The 17,026-nt window shown below is 40.1% G+C and overlaps 1 protein-coding gene across 5 annotated transcripts in view; it reads left to right on the top strand.

Moving 5' to 3' along the window:
* Nucleotides 1-673: 673 nt before the first annotated feature.
* Nucleotides 674-17,026, top strand: part of DENND5A (DENN domain containing 5A) — a 100,684-nt gene continuing 84,331 nt past the window's right edge. For 2 of the 5 annotated variants that reach the window (XM_064577089.1, XM_064577086.1), the window contains exon 1: nucleotides 678-1,054. In XM_064577089.1, the coding sequence (XP_064433159.1) occupies nucleotides 943-1,054 (112 nt within the window). In that variant the 5' untranslated portion in view covers nucleotides 678-942. Of the gene's footprint in view, nucleotides 1,055-17,026 lie in introns of all 5 variants that reach the window. The other 3 variants (XM_064577087.1, XM_045894176.3, XM_064577088.1) reach the window with 2 other exon arrangements.

Below are 17,026 nucleotides of genomic sequence, written 5' to 3'. Positions count from 1 at the left end.
GTGCATTTCCCAAGGCCTACCTGGGGTGGTGGGTGAGGCAGCTGGGAGCTGACCAGGAGGAGCCCAGGATTCTTGTCCGGGTTTTGTCTCTTAGAGTCTATATAGTCCTTGTTTCTTTCTAAGCCTTAGTTTCCCCATTTGTAAAAAAAGGTAAATATGGGACTGGCTGATCCACCTCCGCCAAAAAAGGGGGCATCTTCAGCTCTCCTGAGGAAAGGGCAGGGCACGGAAGCCAAGGTGCAGAGGCTGAGGGAAAGAGCTATCTGGGGTCTAGGTCTAGCCTGGAAATGGGACGAGGTGGGCTGCCGAGCTCAGTCCTGCGACCCCATCCCTGTGACAGGGCCGCGTTAAGGAGACGTCGGGACCTCCAGTGGGAGGAGTGGGGGGGGGACAGAACATGGACCAGGGTCTCAGCTCTGCGGCATGCGCCCACTCATCCCTCACCTTCTTATCCTCTCAAAAGGAGTCGCAGCCTCGAGGGGGTGGCGGTTGCGGGTGACCAGGCAGTGGCCGGCCGCGTTGCGGCGGCCGCCTGGGAAGCTGCGGCCCTTCGGGCCCGAAGAGCATCACGTCATCCTTTCCGCCAGGCGCCCGCCCCCTCCCCGACGGCGCCTGCGCAGGCGCGGCGGGAGGGGGTCGCGGGGGGGGCTCTCCTCCGCGCGTTCCGCCCTTCTCCAGGCTCGCTCCGGTCGCGGCGCTCTCGGCTGGCGGCGGCGGCGGCGCGGAGAGGAAGGCGTCCAGGATGCGGCGCGGGGCGGCCCGGTGCCCCCCTGCCCCGTCACGGCAGCCGCGGCGGCCGCGGGGACCGGGCCAGGGCCGGGGGCGGCGGCCCGAGCCGCGGTAGCGGCGGCGGCGGCGGGAGGGGCGGCCTGAGGGCGGGCGGGCGCCCTGGTGCGGGGGCTCCGCGCTCCGCACGGCCCGGCCCGGCTCGGCCCCGGCGCCATGAGCGGCGGCGGCGGCGGCGGAGGGGGCTCGGCGCCCAGTCGTTTCGCCGACTACTTTGTCATCTGCGGGTTGGACACCGAGACCGGGCTGGAGCCGGACGAGCTGTCGGGTGAGTGAGCGCGGAGCCCGGGGCTGCTTCCCCGCTCCCGTTGCGGCCGGGGACCCTTGAGGAAACCTCCCCGCTTTGTCCCGGGAGCTGGGCGAGGGCCGATGCGCAGGACCCACGGGTGGCGCAGGGGAAGGGGGCGTCGGGCTGGAGGTGGGGAAGCGGGATGAGGGGTTCTGAGTCGGGAGGGGTCCGAACGGCCCCTACGCCCCTCTGCGCTGTGGTCCTGTAGTAGGGGACCAGGAGGAGGGGGAAGCGTTGTGGGTTCTGTCTGGTGACTTAGTACAAGATGAAGGTAAGCCTGTTGTCGAACACCCGCTAGGGAGGGAGGAAGGTATTCCACATCTCAGTTGAAAGTAAGTTCCACCCAGACTTTAAAAAAAAAAACAAAAAAAAAAAACAAGGAGAGCAAAACAGAAACTTGTTGAGTTTTTCTGGCCTCTTCCCAAGAAGCCTGTTCCTCAAAACCGTTCTAACTCAGCCCTGGGCTGGGCCCCCTGGTTTCATAGGACATGAAGTAATAAAGTGAACTTGAGCCACAACAAGAAGGGTGAGAACTCTCTTAGTTCCAGAAAGGGCCTGCACCACGGGGCCATGCCTCTTTTTATGAAAAGTAATTGGTGGCTGTTAGGAGACCAGCTTCATTCGTGAGTAAAAGGGGAGATTCTTGGTTGGGTAGTGATGCTTCTCAAGTCATCTTTCAAAGGGAAAGTGAAGATGGGGCCCAGATCAAATTGACAAGAATTGAAGAAGAATGTCATAATTGTAAAATCCCCATGAATTCCACTGCACTGTCATTGGAGCCTTTGAATTGCAACAGTTTTGAAAAAGTTTTTGTCTGGAGTGTCCAGTTTGCAGGTTTCATGTGCGTGGAGGTTTGTTGTATCATCCTGATTTGATGAGGAATCTTCCTTTCCAGTGTTTTGTCATGATGTATTCACCAAAGTTTCCTGAAAGTGATTATGCTATTGACTAATTTTACCTTGCTTCGGAGATAATAGGTTAGGGTTTTTGTTTGTTTGTTTGTTTGTTTTTTGTCACTGGAGAAATTCCAATGTTTCTTATGAAAAAAAATTTAGGTGCATACTTCAAATGACAACAATAGACCATCTTTTAAAAAACACGATAAATTGGTGACCTTTAACAAGGTCAGAACAAATATTTTCTCAAATTAATACTAGATGGAGAAAAAAAATCATGAAGCAGTAATGCTCTTAATACTGGGCCTTTTGTTGGGGCAACATTATTGTTTCAAGATCACTTTTTTAGGTCTTCAAATTCTTATAATACAGATGTTAGTTTTTCATCTATGTTTCATATTTATTAAATTTGTGACTTTGTGATGTAGTTGTTGGAATTTGGTTCATAATGTTGGAGCTGGAAGAGACCTCAGAGAGGAAAATGAGCCCCAGGAAGGACAGTAGGGCCTACATTCTGTTAGTTAATTGCCTGACTTTTGGTTTAGTGCTCTTCTCTTACACTAAACTGCATCACATTGCCTGGTTGGGTCTTCAGAAAACATTAACATGTTGAGAAAGACTAAAAATAACACAGTTCTCCCCAGTAAAAGAAACTTTAAAGTGGTGGAATACACAAGTTTTTTTTTTTTTTTTTTTTATGCTGTGCTTTTGAGTGTCTACTGAATTATATAGAAATTTGATTTTAGGGATGCCTGGGTGGCTCAGTCGGTTAAGCGTCTGCCTTTGGCTCAGATCATGATCCCAAGGTCCTGGGATCAAGTCCCACATCGGGCTCCTTGCTCAGCAGAGAGCCTGCTTCTCCCTCTGCTTGCCACTCCCCCTGCCTGTAGTCTCTCTTTCTCTGACAAATAAATAAATAAAATCTTAAAAAAAAGAAATTTGATTTTAGACAATAAAGAGAATGGTTTGCAAATGGTAAAGCATAAGAATGAAGCTGGGAAGTGATGTGTTAGTGAGAGTATGGGTTTTGCAGTTAAACATGGGTTTTGCAGTTAAATACTACCCTCTGCAATATGTTGGCTATCTCTGTGACTATGGGGCAAGTTTGATAACTCTGCTGGGATCTTCATCTATAAAAAAGGGAATGTAAGTAAAAAGCATTTCATCAAGTAGACACTCAAAAATGTTACTTTTAGTGAATATCTGTTAATTATCTGTTTTTTCAGCAAGCTAAAATTATATCCCTGTGAAAGCTTATTGGGAGAATAAAGAAGGGGGGAATCAATTGTATAAAATGTGTGAAGAAAGAGTATTTTTTCTGTCTTTTTAAATGTGGTTGCAGTAGTGGAATGCCAAGACCATTTATTCAGTAGGTGGCCTTTGTTCGAATGGGCACTGATTGAAGGGTTTCTTTTTTGCCTTCATTTCATTTCTGGTGAGTTGGTAGGGGAATCTGGACTACCCAGGGGGAATCTGAATAAAATAAAAACAGAATACAAATAGCTTTATGCAGGTCAGTCTTGAGACTCTCCAGGGTGCATTTTCTCTCCATAGCTGGCCTTATAGCTCTCAAACTGGTGATGTCATAGTAAGTGAAACTATAAGAAATTGTGAATTGCACCCAGGTCTTTAGGGAGATACTGAGGAGTCTAAGTTCTCTCTATGCAAATTAAGTTCTATACTTCAGATAACTTATATACTCTTACAAAGGGAATCCAGAACAGGCAAATCAAAGACACTTATTTGTTCCTTCTAGTTTTGCGGAGAAGGATTAAGATTCATTCTCATGTTGCAACAATAAGCATAGAGCTTGCTGTGTTGAATATAAACTCAAATCACTGGATTGTGTAGGATTCTCTCCCTGCCACTTCCCCTTTCTTTCAGACTTAAGTATTTAGGCAAGTCATATGTTTATTTGTTGTGCAAGGAACTGAGGACGGTATGAAAATTGTTTTCTGGTTAGTTGAGGTATTTTGGGTTGGAGGGGGAGGTGATCAATGAATGAATCATAAGTTTAGCCAACTTTAGGAAATAGTGTCTGCTTGTTAGCTTTTTGAGCTTGTCAGAGAGATAAGCAAATCTGTAAGAATTGCCTTTGATTTATGTTTTCCATTCCTGTTGGCTCATCCTAAGTGGGGAGGCAGATGGTAGTAGAGTCCAGTCCCTCTTTACCTTGATGTGTGGATGTCCTGGGTGTCTTAGTTTCCCCTTTTTCTTTTTGTGGTCGCCACCAGTGACTGCAGGAGAAGGCTTACTGTGAGATGGGATTCCTGAGTTTAACTTTCCCTGTCTCTGCCTGAGAATTAAGGTTCCAGAATACTTGTGACCTATTTCTTACTTCGGAATCTTTTTAAGTTCCTCTGAACTGACCTGCACCTAGCATTGAGATGTATTCTTGGTTCATGCATCCACTACTCCAGTTTTCCCAGGTTCTGAGCAGAGGGCCTTGCCAAGAATTGCAGAGAAGGGCTTGGGGCCATAGATAGGAGACTGGCCAGTGTACTGTATGAGTCTATTTAGAATACTGAGAATATACTGAAATCATCTCTTAATATCAGTTAGAAGAGAGAAAAAATGCTTACTGACTAGGAAAATCAGAGGACTGGTGAGATCATATTCCTCCTTAACCATATTGAGCAGTGAATTTAGAACCTAAAATTCATGGCATATCAAGTGTGGAAGCATGGTTCAAGAGATTATATAACCTTCTGATTTTACAGATGAAGAAACTGAGGCCATGAGAAGGTTGGAGAATATTTTTCTCCCTTGCCATATGTCATTCTTCTTTTCTGCTATTTGAGTGATGCTTTGCAGTAATCTGTTGAGTAGAGGGGACAAGTAAAATATTTGGCAGGGGCAGGAGCAGACATTATGGCAGTTCTTCTGGTGCAGGTTTCTGTTACATGTTAAAGAAGAATACTATGTGTGATTTTCATGAGGGGTATCTTATTTTTTTTAGCTTTTTCATTTCATATAATTTCACACTGAACATTGACATGAATAGTACAAAGAACTTCAGTACATCCTTTTTCCAGATTCACTGATTAACATTCTGCTCCATTTATTTTATCACTTGTATGCGTATATTCTCTTTCTTATATATACCTATATATAGACAACTTCATTGTGATGAAATTCATATACCATATAATTCACATACTTAAAGTGTACAGTTTAGTGGTTTTTAGTATATTTACAGAGTTGTACAATCATCAGTATAGTCAATTTTAGAATATATTCATTACCCACCCCCCCAGCCCAAGACCCATACCCATTAACAGTCACTCCCCATTTCCTTCCAACTCTGTAACGCTCCTCAGCCCTAGGCAACCACTAATCTACTTTTGATCTCTATAGATTTGCTTGTTCTGAACATTTCATAAAATGGAGTCCTATAGGGTCTTTGTGACTGGCTTTTTTCATTTAGCACATTTTCAAGGTTCATCCATGTTAAAGCATTTATCAGTATGTTATTTCTTTTTATGGCTGAATAGTATTCTGTTGTAGGAATATACCACATTTTATTTATCCATCAGTTGATAGACATTGGGTTGTTTACACTTTTTTTTTCTTTTTTAAAGATTTTATTTATTTATTTGACAGAGACACAGCGAGAGAGGAAACACAAGCAAGGGGGAGTGGGAGAGGGAGAAGCAGTCTCTCCACCGAGCAGGGAGCCCGACGCCGGGCTCAATCCCAGGACCCTGACGCCGGGCTCAATCCCAGGACCCTGGGATCATGACCCGAGCCGAAGGCAGATGCTTAATGATGGAGCCACAGGCGCCCCTGTTTATACTTTTTGATTACTATGAATAATGCTGCTGTGAACATTGTGTACATGTTTTTTTTTTTTTTTTTTAAGATTTTATTTATTTGAGAGAGAGAGTGAGAGAGCACAAGCAGGGGGGCGGCAGAGGGAGAGGGAGAAGCAGGCTTCCCACTGAGCAGGGAGCCTGATGTGGGGCTCTATCCCAGGACCTTGGGATCACGACCCGAGCTGAAGGCAGACGCTTAACCGACTGAGCCACCCAGGCGCCCCTGTACATGTTTTTGTGTGGAGATATATTTGCATTTCTCTTGGGCATATACCTAGGAGTGGAATTGCTGGGTCATATGGCAACTGTGTTTAACCTTTTGAGAAATTGCCAGACTGTTTTCCAGTACAACTATACCGGTTTACATTCCCACTAGCAGTGTATGAAGGAAGGTTCCACTTTCTCCATGTCCTCACTAACGCTTATTAACTTTATTTTTGATTATAGGCATCCTAGTGGGTGTGAATATGTATCATTGTGGTTTTGATTTTCATATCCCTGATGGCTAAGGATATCTTATATAAAAGAAAAAAAAGAGGCTATCTCTTTCCAGAGATGAAGTGGCTATAAAAAGCTTGATGAGCCAGTTTCAAATAGGGAGTCAGTATGAGATAATTTTTATTTTATTTTTATTTTCCTCTGCTAGTCTTTCAATTTTATGCAGGTTCTCTCATGGTCATTGTATAAAGGCATCTCTGCTCTGAATCCTAGACTCCTAGCTGAAGCAAAACTCAAATCCTGGTAGCTTACCTCAAGCGTCTGTGATAACTTCCAGAGGTCAAGGTTGCTATATCAGGGGAAGATTTCCTAAGTTAGGTCACATATTTCCTGTTTTAAAGTTGAGCAGAGGAGAAATCAAGAGAAGAGATCAACACACAGAAAACAGAGCAGTCCAAGGCAGTTAAAAGTACATGCTGGGGCGCCTGGTTGGCTCAGTGGATAGAGCATGCAACTCTTCATCTTGGAGTCATGAATTCAAGCCCCACATTGGTTATGGAGCCTACTTAAAAAAATACAAAAAATTTTTTAGTTACATGCTAAATTTAATTGGAGAGACTGTATATTCTTAAACATGAGAGAACCCCACTTTGTACTCCCTCAGGTAGGGAAGATCACATTGAAGGTAAGTGGATTTTACTTGAATGGCACTGGAGCCTTGTCTTCTCTTCTTAGGAGGAAATCCTAAATCACAGTGTTTGGTGCTTAAACCAAATTCTCTTAAGACTCTGCCCTGCCCTTCCTTCCCTCCTAGATTAGAAACAGTTTTTTTTTTTTTTTTGCCTAAGGCGTCCTTTGGCAAGCCCGTTTCCAGTTCTGTATCCTTTTATAAGCTTGTTTTCTGGCTAACTCTGGTGGATGGCATTCTTGGACTTGGCTTGGCTCCTCAATTCCTCTGCCATCCCTGGATATGAATTACTGTCAAGGGGTCTTAGCGGTCTCTCAGGAACCTGGGTGTACATGAGGGAACCTGCTGGATATGGCATAGGATCCAGTGAAAGAGAGAAAGACTTAACCTTTTAGAAATCGGTGACTTAGGGAATTCAGTGATTACACATAGGCTATCATTGCCAGATTTTTAGATTTAGTTTCAAAAGTTACTAAGTGAGGCAGATAATGGACACATGTCTGTGTTCCAGATGTCCTGTGGTAACTGATTTTAGTTTGGAGTATATGGAACCCCTGGACTGGGTTTATGAGTGACAGAGTCCTGTCATGGTGGAAAATGAGAGCATGTGCCAGCTCTCAAGCTATTTTCAGTATGCTCCTAGAGGATCAGATGTGACTCCAGGAAGTAAGATGGGAACAGGTATAGTTTAGATCATCAGGTTTCTCAGATGTTATACTAAGGTCTAATATCTGAGACTTTAAGTATAATATTTTATACTTGGGATCTGTCATAGTTTCTGTTAAAGGTAGCCAGGTTAGTAATATTTTTTTGTTCCTTAGTGTGATGGGTAAGTCAAGTCAGGATTTTGCTGGGCCGTCTGTGATCTACTGTATAGGTGGAACTAGCTGGGTTAGCCTAAAGTAGAGTTTTCATGGAGTGCTGAGAGTCCTAAGCAGGGAGAAGAAGGTTTATGGAGGTTCCTCTTGTTAAGCTTCATTCCTCCGTGAGTGTGGGATTCCTTGGCTTCTAAACTATTCCTAGTTGGCAAAACATAATATGAGTGCGTGTTCGTTAATATTGGTCACAGAATTTAAAGAGTCAGAGCTAGAAATGAGAGATAATCTTTCCATCACTTTTGACTGATGGTAATGATTAATATTTGTGACTTTATAGTTTTGCAGTGTACTTTAAAGAGTTTAAAAATTTTTTCAGCCCTACTTGAAATATAATTTTTTGTCCATTGCCACCTGGCAAATTGGAAAGAACTGTTAGAATCCATATCTTCTGCCTGCTGTCACACCATTGATGAGATTATTGTTTTTAGTTATAGATTTGGGAAAACTGAAGCAATGGCTTAATCATTGAATAGCAGAGCTATGGTGTGACCTTTTTAGTTCAGTCCCCAACCCACATTGCAGTAGGGGAGCTCTGTTGGGAGAGGAACCAGGTCACTCATGGTCTGAATTGTAGTTAAGGCTGGTTGTTATTTTATATATGTATTTTCCTGTCTACCCCACTCTTATCAGTTCTGGAAATGTCTTTCTTAGATCAAATAGTTACTAGGGCTTTGTTTCTAAGAAGCTCCGTTTTTGGTGTGGCTGTTTCAGGATGTTTAATGCTTTTTTGTCTGAGGTTTGTTTTCTTTGAAAAAAAAAAAAGGGTTTGTGTCTGTTAACCTCAGAAATCCCTCAGCGTAGGCTGTAGTTTGCATATTTTGTGGTTGTAGTTTGGGGGCTGGCTGTAACTTCTGGTTTACCATATTCTGTATAACGAAAAAATATTATGGGAAGCAACAAAGAAACTTCCGGGATTTTTAAAAGCAGGCAGAGGAGGAAATGATTTAGAAATGATAATCATAAGCCACAATTTGTAATGGATAAAACCAGTTTATAACAATTTACATGCATATTTATTTATTTAAAAATATTTTATTTATTTGACAGAGAGAGATAGCGAGAGCAGGAACACAAGCAGAGGGAGTGTGAGAGGGAGAAGCAGGATTCCCGCTGAGCAGGGAGCCCGATGCAGGGCTCCATCCCAGGACCCTGGGATCATGAACTGAGCCGAAGGCAGACGCTTAATGACTGAGCCACCCAGGTGCCCCTACATGCATTTTTATTGGACATTAGAATTACTTTCCACAGGAATGTCAAAGGACTTGGTTCTTTTCTCAGTTGTGTTATCAGCTGATGTCCTTTTCTTTCTTTGGTTTTGCAGTTTTATTTATTTATTTTAATTATTTTTTTAAGATTTTATTTATTTATTTGACAGAGAGAGAGAGAGCACAAGCGGGGGAGCAGCGGAGGGAGAGGGAGAAGCAGGCTCTCCGCTGAGCAGGGAGCATGATGCCGGGGGCTCGATCTCAGGACCCTGGGATCATGACCCAAGCTGAAGGCAGACGCTTAACCGACTAAGCCACCAGTCGCCCCTGTAGTTTTAGAATGATAGCCCTCTGACACTGTTTTAGCCTAGTTATGAAGATAGGTATTGATTATTGTTAAATTGTTGAGGAAAATTAGAGATTTTATTTTATGTAAGTTAGGTGTCCCTTTTCTTGTTTTTCCCAGAGTGTTTATTTGACAATGACCATTAAAATTTTTCTTTTACTGATGATAAAAACTGCAGGTCATTATAAAAATTAAAACATTACAAAGTTATGTTATAAATTCCTGTTTCCCAGAGTTAGCTAGACAAATTTCTTAGCTTTGCTAAAAGACAGTGCTTTACATAGTAGTTGCTGATAAAGATTTGTTCTATTAATTATGAGATGGTAGAGGCTGCCTATTCAGATTTTCAAAGAATTGTATATAATCATGTTTTGTTTTGTTTTGTTTCTGATATAAAGCACAGTACTTAACCTTTAGAATTTAAGCCAAGGTTCCACAACTTTTCTAAGTGCTGAATAAGTGATGAAATGTGGAGGTCTGTAGAAGAGAGGAATAGCATTGATTGTTTTCCCATAGTCAAAAAGTTGAGGGCCAAAGTCAGATTTAGAGGTAAGATGGTGATGGAAGAGGTGTTCTGTGCTGCATTCCAATTGTTTTATAATTTTTAATTTATAAAACTAAATTTTTAAAAATATTTATTTTATAGAGAGAGCATACGAGCAAGGGAGGAGCAGAGGGAGAGGGAGATAACCTCCAGCAGACTCCGTGTTGAGCACAGAGCCCTATGTGGGGCTCCATCCCATGACCCTGAGGTCATGACGCTCAACCCACTGAACCACCCAGGCGCCCCTATAAAACTAAATTTTATAATAGTTCAGATGAACCTGCCTTTTTATTTTTTTAATGAATCTGGGTTTTTTTCTTTTTTTTTTAAATTTTATTTTGTTATGTTAATCACCATACAATACGTCATTAGTTTTTGATGTAGTGATCCACGCTTCATTGTTTTCGTGTAACACCCAGAGTTCCATGCAGTACATGCCCTCCTTAATACCCATCACCAGGCTAACCCATCCCCCCACCCCCCTCCCCTCTAACACCCTCAGTTTGTTTCTCAGAGTCCAGTCTCTCATGGTTCATCTCTCCCTCCGATTTCCCACTCTTCATTTTTCCCTTCCTTCTCCTAATGTCCTCCATGCTATCCTTATGTTCCACAAATAAGTGAAACCATATGATAATTGACTTTCTCTGCTTGACTTATTTCACTTAGCATAATCTCCTCCAGTCCCATCCATGTTGATGCAAAAGTTGGGTATTCATCCTTTCTGATGGCGGAGTAATATTCCATTGTATATATGGACCACATCTTCTTTATCCATTCATCTGTTGAAGGGCATCTCAGCTCTTTCCACAGTTTGGCTATTGCGGACATTGCTGCTATGAACATTGGGATGCATATGGCCCTCTTCACTACATCTGTGTCTTTGGGGTAAATACCCAGTATGAATCTGGTTTTAGTTTATTTAACCAGTTCTTTTGAATCAGGATCATGATCTCTTATTGGGAAAAAACCAAAACAAATATCTAGGAGTATCACCTGCTGAACTGACAGCCATTCCAGTTTGCTACCTCTGAGCTTCTGTATGTCCAAATAGTATTTAATCCCTTTCTTTGCTAAGTAGTTACTTAATATTCTTCTCCTAGCCTTCTCCTTTTTCACATCTGTATGAAACACATTCTTTCCCCTGCATTTCTATTGTGTGGAAAGCGGTATTTAATCATTTGTGGTTTTATTTTCTAGAAGAATGTTTAGTGTTTTGTGGAGGATTGTTGGTCTGCTGATCTTGCTCTGTTAGCTGCTTAGCTCAGTTGGTTATGAGTGTGGTGCATTTAATGAGGCCAAGGTCATTGTGTCGGTCTCCATAAGGACCAGCTAGCTTTGTTCTATCTACTTTTGTGCTACTCTCACCTCACTATCCCACTGACAAGGACACTGTAGGTTATAGGGAACACAGGTAAGAAAGTGAGGTTAGAGTAGCATTTCATCCTGTTATAATAGATGATAATTAATAGGTGTTTATTGTTTATTGAATACACTTCAATGGCAGGTATGAGATGGCATTATCCCCATTTTACACATTAGGGACCTAAAGTGCAGAGAATTTAAATAATGTGCCCAAGGTCATATAGTAAGAATTGGAAGCCTGTTTTCCCTGTCTCCAAAGTCCTCTACCACACTTTTCTCTTACTAAAAGACCAACCTGATGATAGGACACTTGTTTGCATAGATGTGTGAGATATAGTTGCTGTCCTTGAGCTCATAGTCTTTTGAGGAGGCAGGCATATAAATCAATTAACTTCAGAAAAGATCAGTTCCTTATATAGGGTTCAGGAGAGGGAAAGAGTACTGTTCTCTAGCTTTGTAGTTTATATCTTGCAAAATTTACTACAGAGGGCTTAGCTCTGGGTGTGACCCTGAACAAAAACATATTCTCTCTGATTTATTCATTGATTAATTCAGTGCTCATTTAATATGTGCAAAAACACCTGTGGACCTGTACATAAACTATAGAATCTGAGGGTTGGAAAAAACATGTTTGAAGATCATGTTATTTTTCTCTAAAAATAAAACTTTGAGTTATAAAATACACATTTCTTATAGGGAATTTAGAAATTATAGAAAGGTACAGAAATAAGTGACTCGTAATTCTTCTATCCAGAATTAAGCTGTTAGTATTTTGATGTCTTTATGTAGTTCCTTCTAGTTTTTAAACGTTTTTATTGCAATATAACTTAAACACAGATCCTAAGTATACAGCTCAATGTATTTTTATGTATGTATGCATGTGTGTATACACAGATCAGTTCTTTCCAGTTTTTACTATGTGTGGGTGTATGTGTGTATACTTCTACATACTGTGATAAAGTGAAATGTAAAATTTTGTGTTTTGATTTTTTTCACTTAATGTTCTATAATGAATATTTCTCAGTATCATGAAGTATTCTCCTAAAATTTTGTTGATCCCAGTGAAGAGTTAATCACAGGTAGCAGAAACTCATTCAGACAAGCTAAAGTAAAAAGGATTTCTTTCAAATTCTAACATGTAATATATTTATAAATAACATCTTAAAAAGAATATCCAACATAAATATAAAGATCTATGGAATATTTCAAATTTTTCTTTTTTCAGATATCCTTATACCTATGTTTTTATACTACGGGAGTCATTCTATAAGGTTAATTGCTGAAACTAGACTTTGTTGAGTCTGAGGAGTGCACATGTTAAGTTTTAATAATATTGTCAAATTTCCTCCTCAACAGTTTAGACTCTTACCACAGTGTTTAAGATTCCAGTTTCTCTACATCTGTAATAAAATGTTAGGGCTTTTCTAAAATGTTTCCAATCTGCCAGAAAGAAAATACCTTGTTTTAATCTGAATGTAATTATTTGAGGCTGAGAATCTTTTCATATGCTTCATGTACATTTGTATATTTCTTCTATGCATTACCTATTCAGGTCTTTTCTTCGCATTTCCATTGTGTTAATTATCTTTTTTTCATTGATTTGTGGAAATTGTGTAGTAGGAATATTTTGATTGTCAGGAAATATATTAAAGCTTCAAAAATACTTGCAGTGAAAATATATATATACACTAGTATGTATTTATAAATTGGGATCATAAATGTATTGTGTACATACTGCCTTTTGAATATATTATTATATGTCAGTAATTTTTCCATGGTATTAAAAATGTCTTGAATAGTCTCATGCCATTTAATATTTTTCATAGATATGCTTTTAATTGTTACTTAATTCCGAAGTATGGGTAAACTGTAAAATTTTTTTTGAACTGTAAAAGTTTTTTTTTTTTAAGATTTTATTTATTTATTGACAGAAAGATAGCGAGAGAGGGAACACAAGCAGGGGGAGTGGGAGAGGGAGAAGCAGGCTTCCTGCTGAGCAGGGAGCCCGATGCGGGGCTCGTTCCCAGGACCCTGGGATCATGACCTGAGCCGAAGGCAGACGCTTAATGACTGAGACACCCAGGCGCCCCTGAACTGTAAAATTTTTAATGATTATTTGGCACTTGGGTGGTTTATACTTTTTTATTATAAATAATTTTACACTGTAATACTTTATACAGATCTTGAGTATCTTATTTTTGCTTTAATGTAAATATCGATAAGACATTATTAAGCCAAATTCAATGAATCTTTAAGTACATTTCACACGTAGTGATAAATTTCTTCTCAAAAGTGCTCTACCAGTTTATGCTCACCCCTAGTTTGCCATTATTTAATCTCATATATATATGTATGTATTGTTTGGTGGGGATGGTATATTATACATAACATAAAATTTACCTTTTTAACCATTTAAAAATGTATACTTCAGTGTCATTTAGTACATTTCCCAATGTTGTGCAGCCATCACTATTGTGTAGTTCGATAACATTTTCATCACTCTGAGAGGAAACCCTGTACTCATTAAACAGTCACTCCTTATAGCCGTTCCCCCCCAGCTCCAGGCAACTACAAAGCTGCTTTCCATCTTCGTGGATTTGCTTATTCTGGATATTTCATATAAATGGAATCATGCAATATGTGACCTTTTGTGTCCGAATTCTTTCACTTAATGTTTTCAAGGTTCATCCTAGTTGTTGCATATATTAGTACTTCATTCTTTTATTTATTCTTTATTGAAGTATATAGTAGACACACATTGTTACATTAGTTTTGGGTGTAAAACATACTGATGGACAACTCTATACATGATGTGATGTTCACAAGTGCAAATGTAGCTACCATCTGTCACCATAAATACTTACAATACAATGAAGTCTAGTAGTTTCATTCCTTTTTATGGCTGAATAATATTCCATTGTGTGGATATACTACATTTTGCTTATCCATTCAACTGTTATAGACATTTGGGTTGTTTCTACTTTTCGGCTACTGTGAATAATGCTGCTTTGAACATTCATGTGCAAGGTTTTGTTTGAACACCTGTTTGGGAATCTACCCAGGAGTGGAATGGCTGGGTCATTTGGTAACTTTGAGTTTAACCTTTCCAAGAACTGCCAAACTGTTTTCTGCAGTGGCTGCACCATCTTACCGTTCTCACTATCAACACATGAGGGTTACACTTCCCCTACATCTTTGCTAATACTAGTAATTTTTCATTTTTGATGTCATTATGTTTTAATCTATATTTCCTTACTACTAAGATATTTTAAAAAGAGCTATTTACTAATCCTTTGTATTTATATTGTGAGTTGTCTATAATTTCTCCTCTTGCTCATTTTTTTTGGGGGGGGAGGAGTGGGAAGAACTGAGGTTGGGGTGCTTTGGAAGGTAATTATGGATCTCTTTTGCTTAGGGAGAGCTGGTAAGTTTGCTACAGAAATAAGGTGGCTGAAGAAATGTGATTTGCGACATATATTTGTTTCCTGTGACTGCTGCAACAAATTACCACAAACTGGGTGGCTTAAAACAATAGTTTATTTATTTTCTCACTGTTCTGGAAGCCAGAGGTCCAAAATCAAGATATTAGCAGGCTGCCCTCTCACAGAGGCTCTAGGGGAGAATAATTAATTGCCTCTTCCAGTCACCATTCCTTGCTTTCGGCCACATTGCTCATATCTTCACATACCTTCTCCTCTATGTCTTCTCTATGTGTCTCTCTTACAAGGATACTTGGATTTAGTGACCACTCAGCTAATCCAGCATGATTTTCTCATCACAGGATGTTTGATTACATCTGTAAAGACCCTTTTCAAATAAGATAACATTTACAGGTTCTGGGGATTCGGATGTAGACCTATCCATTCAACCTACTACAGAGGGTCTATAAGGTAGGTCTTGAATTTGCTCAGGTGTGAGCAAGGAGCAGACAGGAGTACGGAGAGCCCAAGAAGAATGGTTAAGGAGAAAAGAGACTAAGATCACCAGTGCTCTGTACTGTTACTATACTTGATATTCAGAGATTAGGATTCAGAGATAAGATTTTAGGATAAAAATGACTAAGAGTCTAAATTATTTGACACAAGCCATGTAACTCACAAAAATCAAGCTCTGCTGTGGTAGAACATTCTTATCTATAATAAAAATCTTTACTAGCACTGTGATACTGGAACCAGTACCTGCTGAACCACTTAGATTCATTGTCTTGTCATCAGTAATCATCACTATCATCTCTAGTACTTTAATTTATGCTGTATTTATTCTTTATTATTATTTTAAAAATTGAAATATTCACATTGTATTTATTCTTTTTTTTTTAAATTTTTTTAAATTTTATTCTTATGTTAATCCCCATACATTACATCATTAGTTTTAGATGAACATTGTATTTATTCTTTTTTGAGTATAGTTGACATACAGTGTTACATTAGTTTCAGGTGTACAACATAGTGATTTGACAAGTTTATATGTTATGTTATGCTCACCACAAGCATAGCTACCATCTGTCACCATACATCACTATTACAATATCACTGACTATATTCCTTATGCTGTGCCTTTTATTCCCATGACTTATTCTATAACCTGAAGACTGTATCTCCCATTCCTTTTCACCCATGTTGCCCATCCCCTCATCCTCCTCCCCTCTGGCAACTATCAGTTGTTTGTATTTTTAGGTCTGATTATGCTTTTTGGTTATTCATTTTTTTAAAGATTCTACATATCAGTAAAATCATATGATATTTGTCTCTTAGTCTGACTTACTTCACTTAGCATAATACCCTGTAGGCCCATCCATGTTGTCTCAAACAGCATTATCTCATCCTTTTTTCATGGCTGTGTAATATTTTAGTGTGTATACACACATACACACACACACCATCTTCCTTTCCATTTGTCTATTGATGGACACTTAGGTTGTTTCCATATCTTGCTATTGTAAATAATACTGCAATAAACATAGAGGTACAGTATTTATTCTTTTAAAATAGGCAACATAGGTCTCTTAGAAGAGAAGCAAGAGCTGGTTAGAATTTCCAGATCTTTCATTTACAGAGGAAGGAAGTGTGCTGGAAGGGTTCTGAGTAACTACCTAAGTTCTCACAGCTGGTTAGTGTCAGAGCTAAGACTTGAATTTGGGGTTTCTTAACTCTTGGTTGAGTGTTTTTTCCATGATACATATAGTATACAAGCAGCACAAACTGATAAATTTGTGATTATTTATTTTTCTTCCTTAAAGCTGAGGTTCCCTACTAGGGTAGTAAAGGAGATATAGTGTAGCCTAAAAGCTGGATCTGTCACGTGGATTTGAAACCCAGATCCTCCATTTACTATTTGCATGATGGTGGGCAATTTACTTCTCTGTGTTTAAGTTTCTTTATCTTTAAAGTGGACATAGGGGCGCCTGGGTGGCTCAGTCGTTAAGCGTCTGCCTTGGGCTCAGGTCATGATCCCAGGGTCCTGGGATCAAGCTCCGCATTGGGCTCCCTGTTCGGCGGGAAGCCTGCTTCTCCCTCTCCCACTCCCCCTGCTTGTGTTCCCTCTCTCACTGTGTCTCTCTGTCAAATAAATAAATAAAAAATCTTAAAAAAAAAAAAAAGCGGACATTGAATCTATCTCATAGGGTTGTTGTAGGATTAAAGGAGTTAATACATTAAATGGCTTGAGATAGTGCCTGGCACATGATGAATATACATTTAAGTGTTTTCACTATTACTAACATTCTTCTTTGCATCACTTAACTCTATATAATTTTGATATTGATGCAAAGTGGAGAACG

This window comes from Mirounga angustirostris, unplaced genomic scaffold (assembly GCF_029215605.1).
Source record: "Mirounga angustirostris isolate CCGP_5_RB_7025 unplaced genomic scaffold, mMirAng1.0.hap1 SCAF_13, whole genome shotgun sequence".
NCBI classification, from domain to species: Eukaryota; Metazoa; Chordata; class Mammalia; order Carnivora; family Phocidae; genus Mirounga; species Mirounga angustirostris.
The sequence above is the reverse complement of the archived record's forward strand: the minus strand, read 5'-3'. Positions and strand labels throughout refer to the sequence as shown.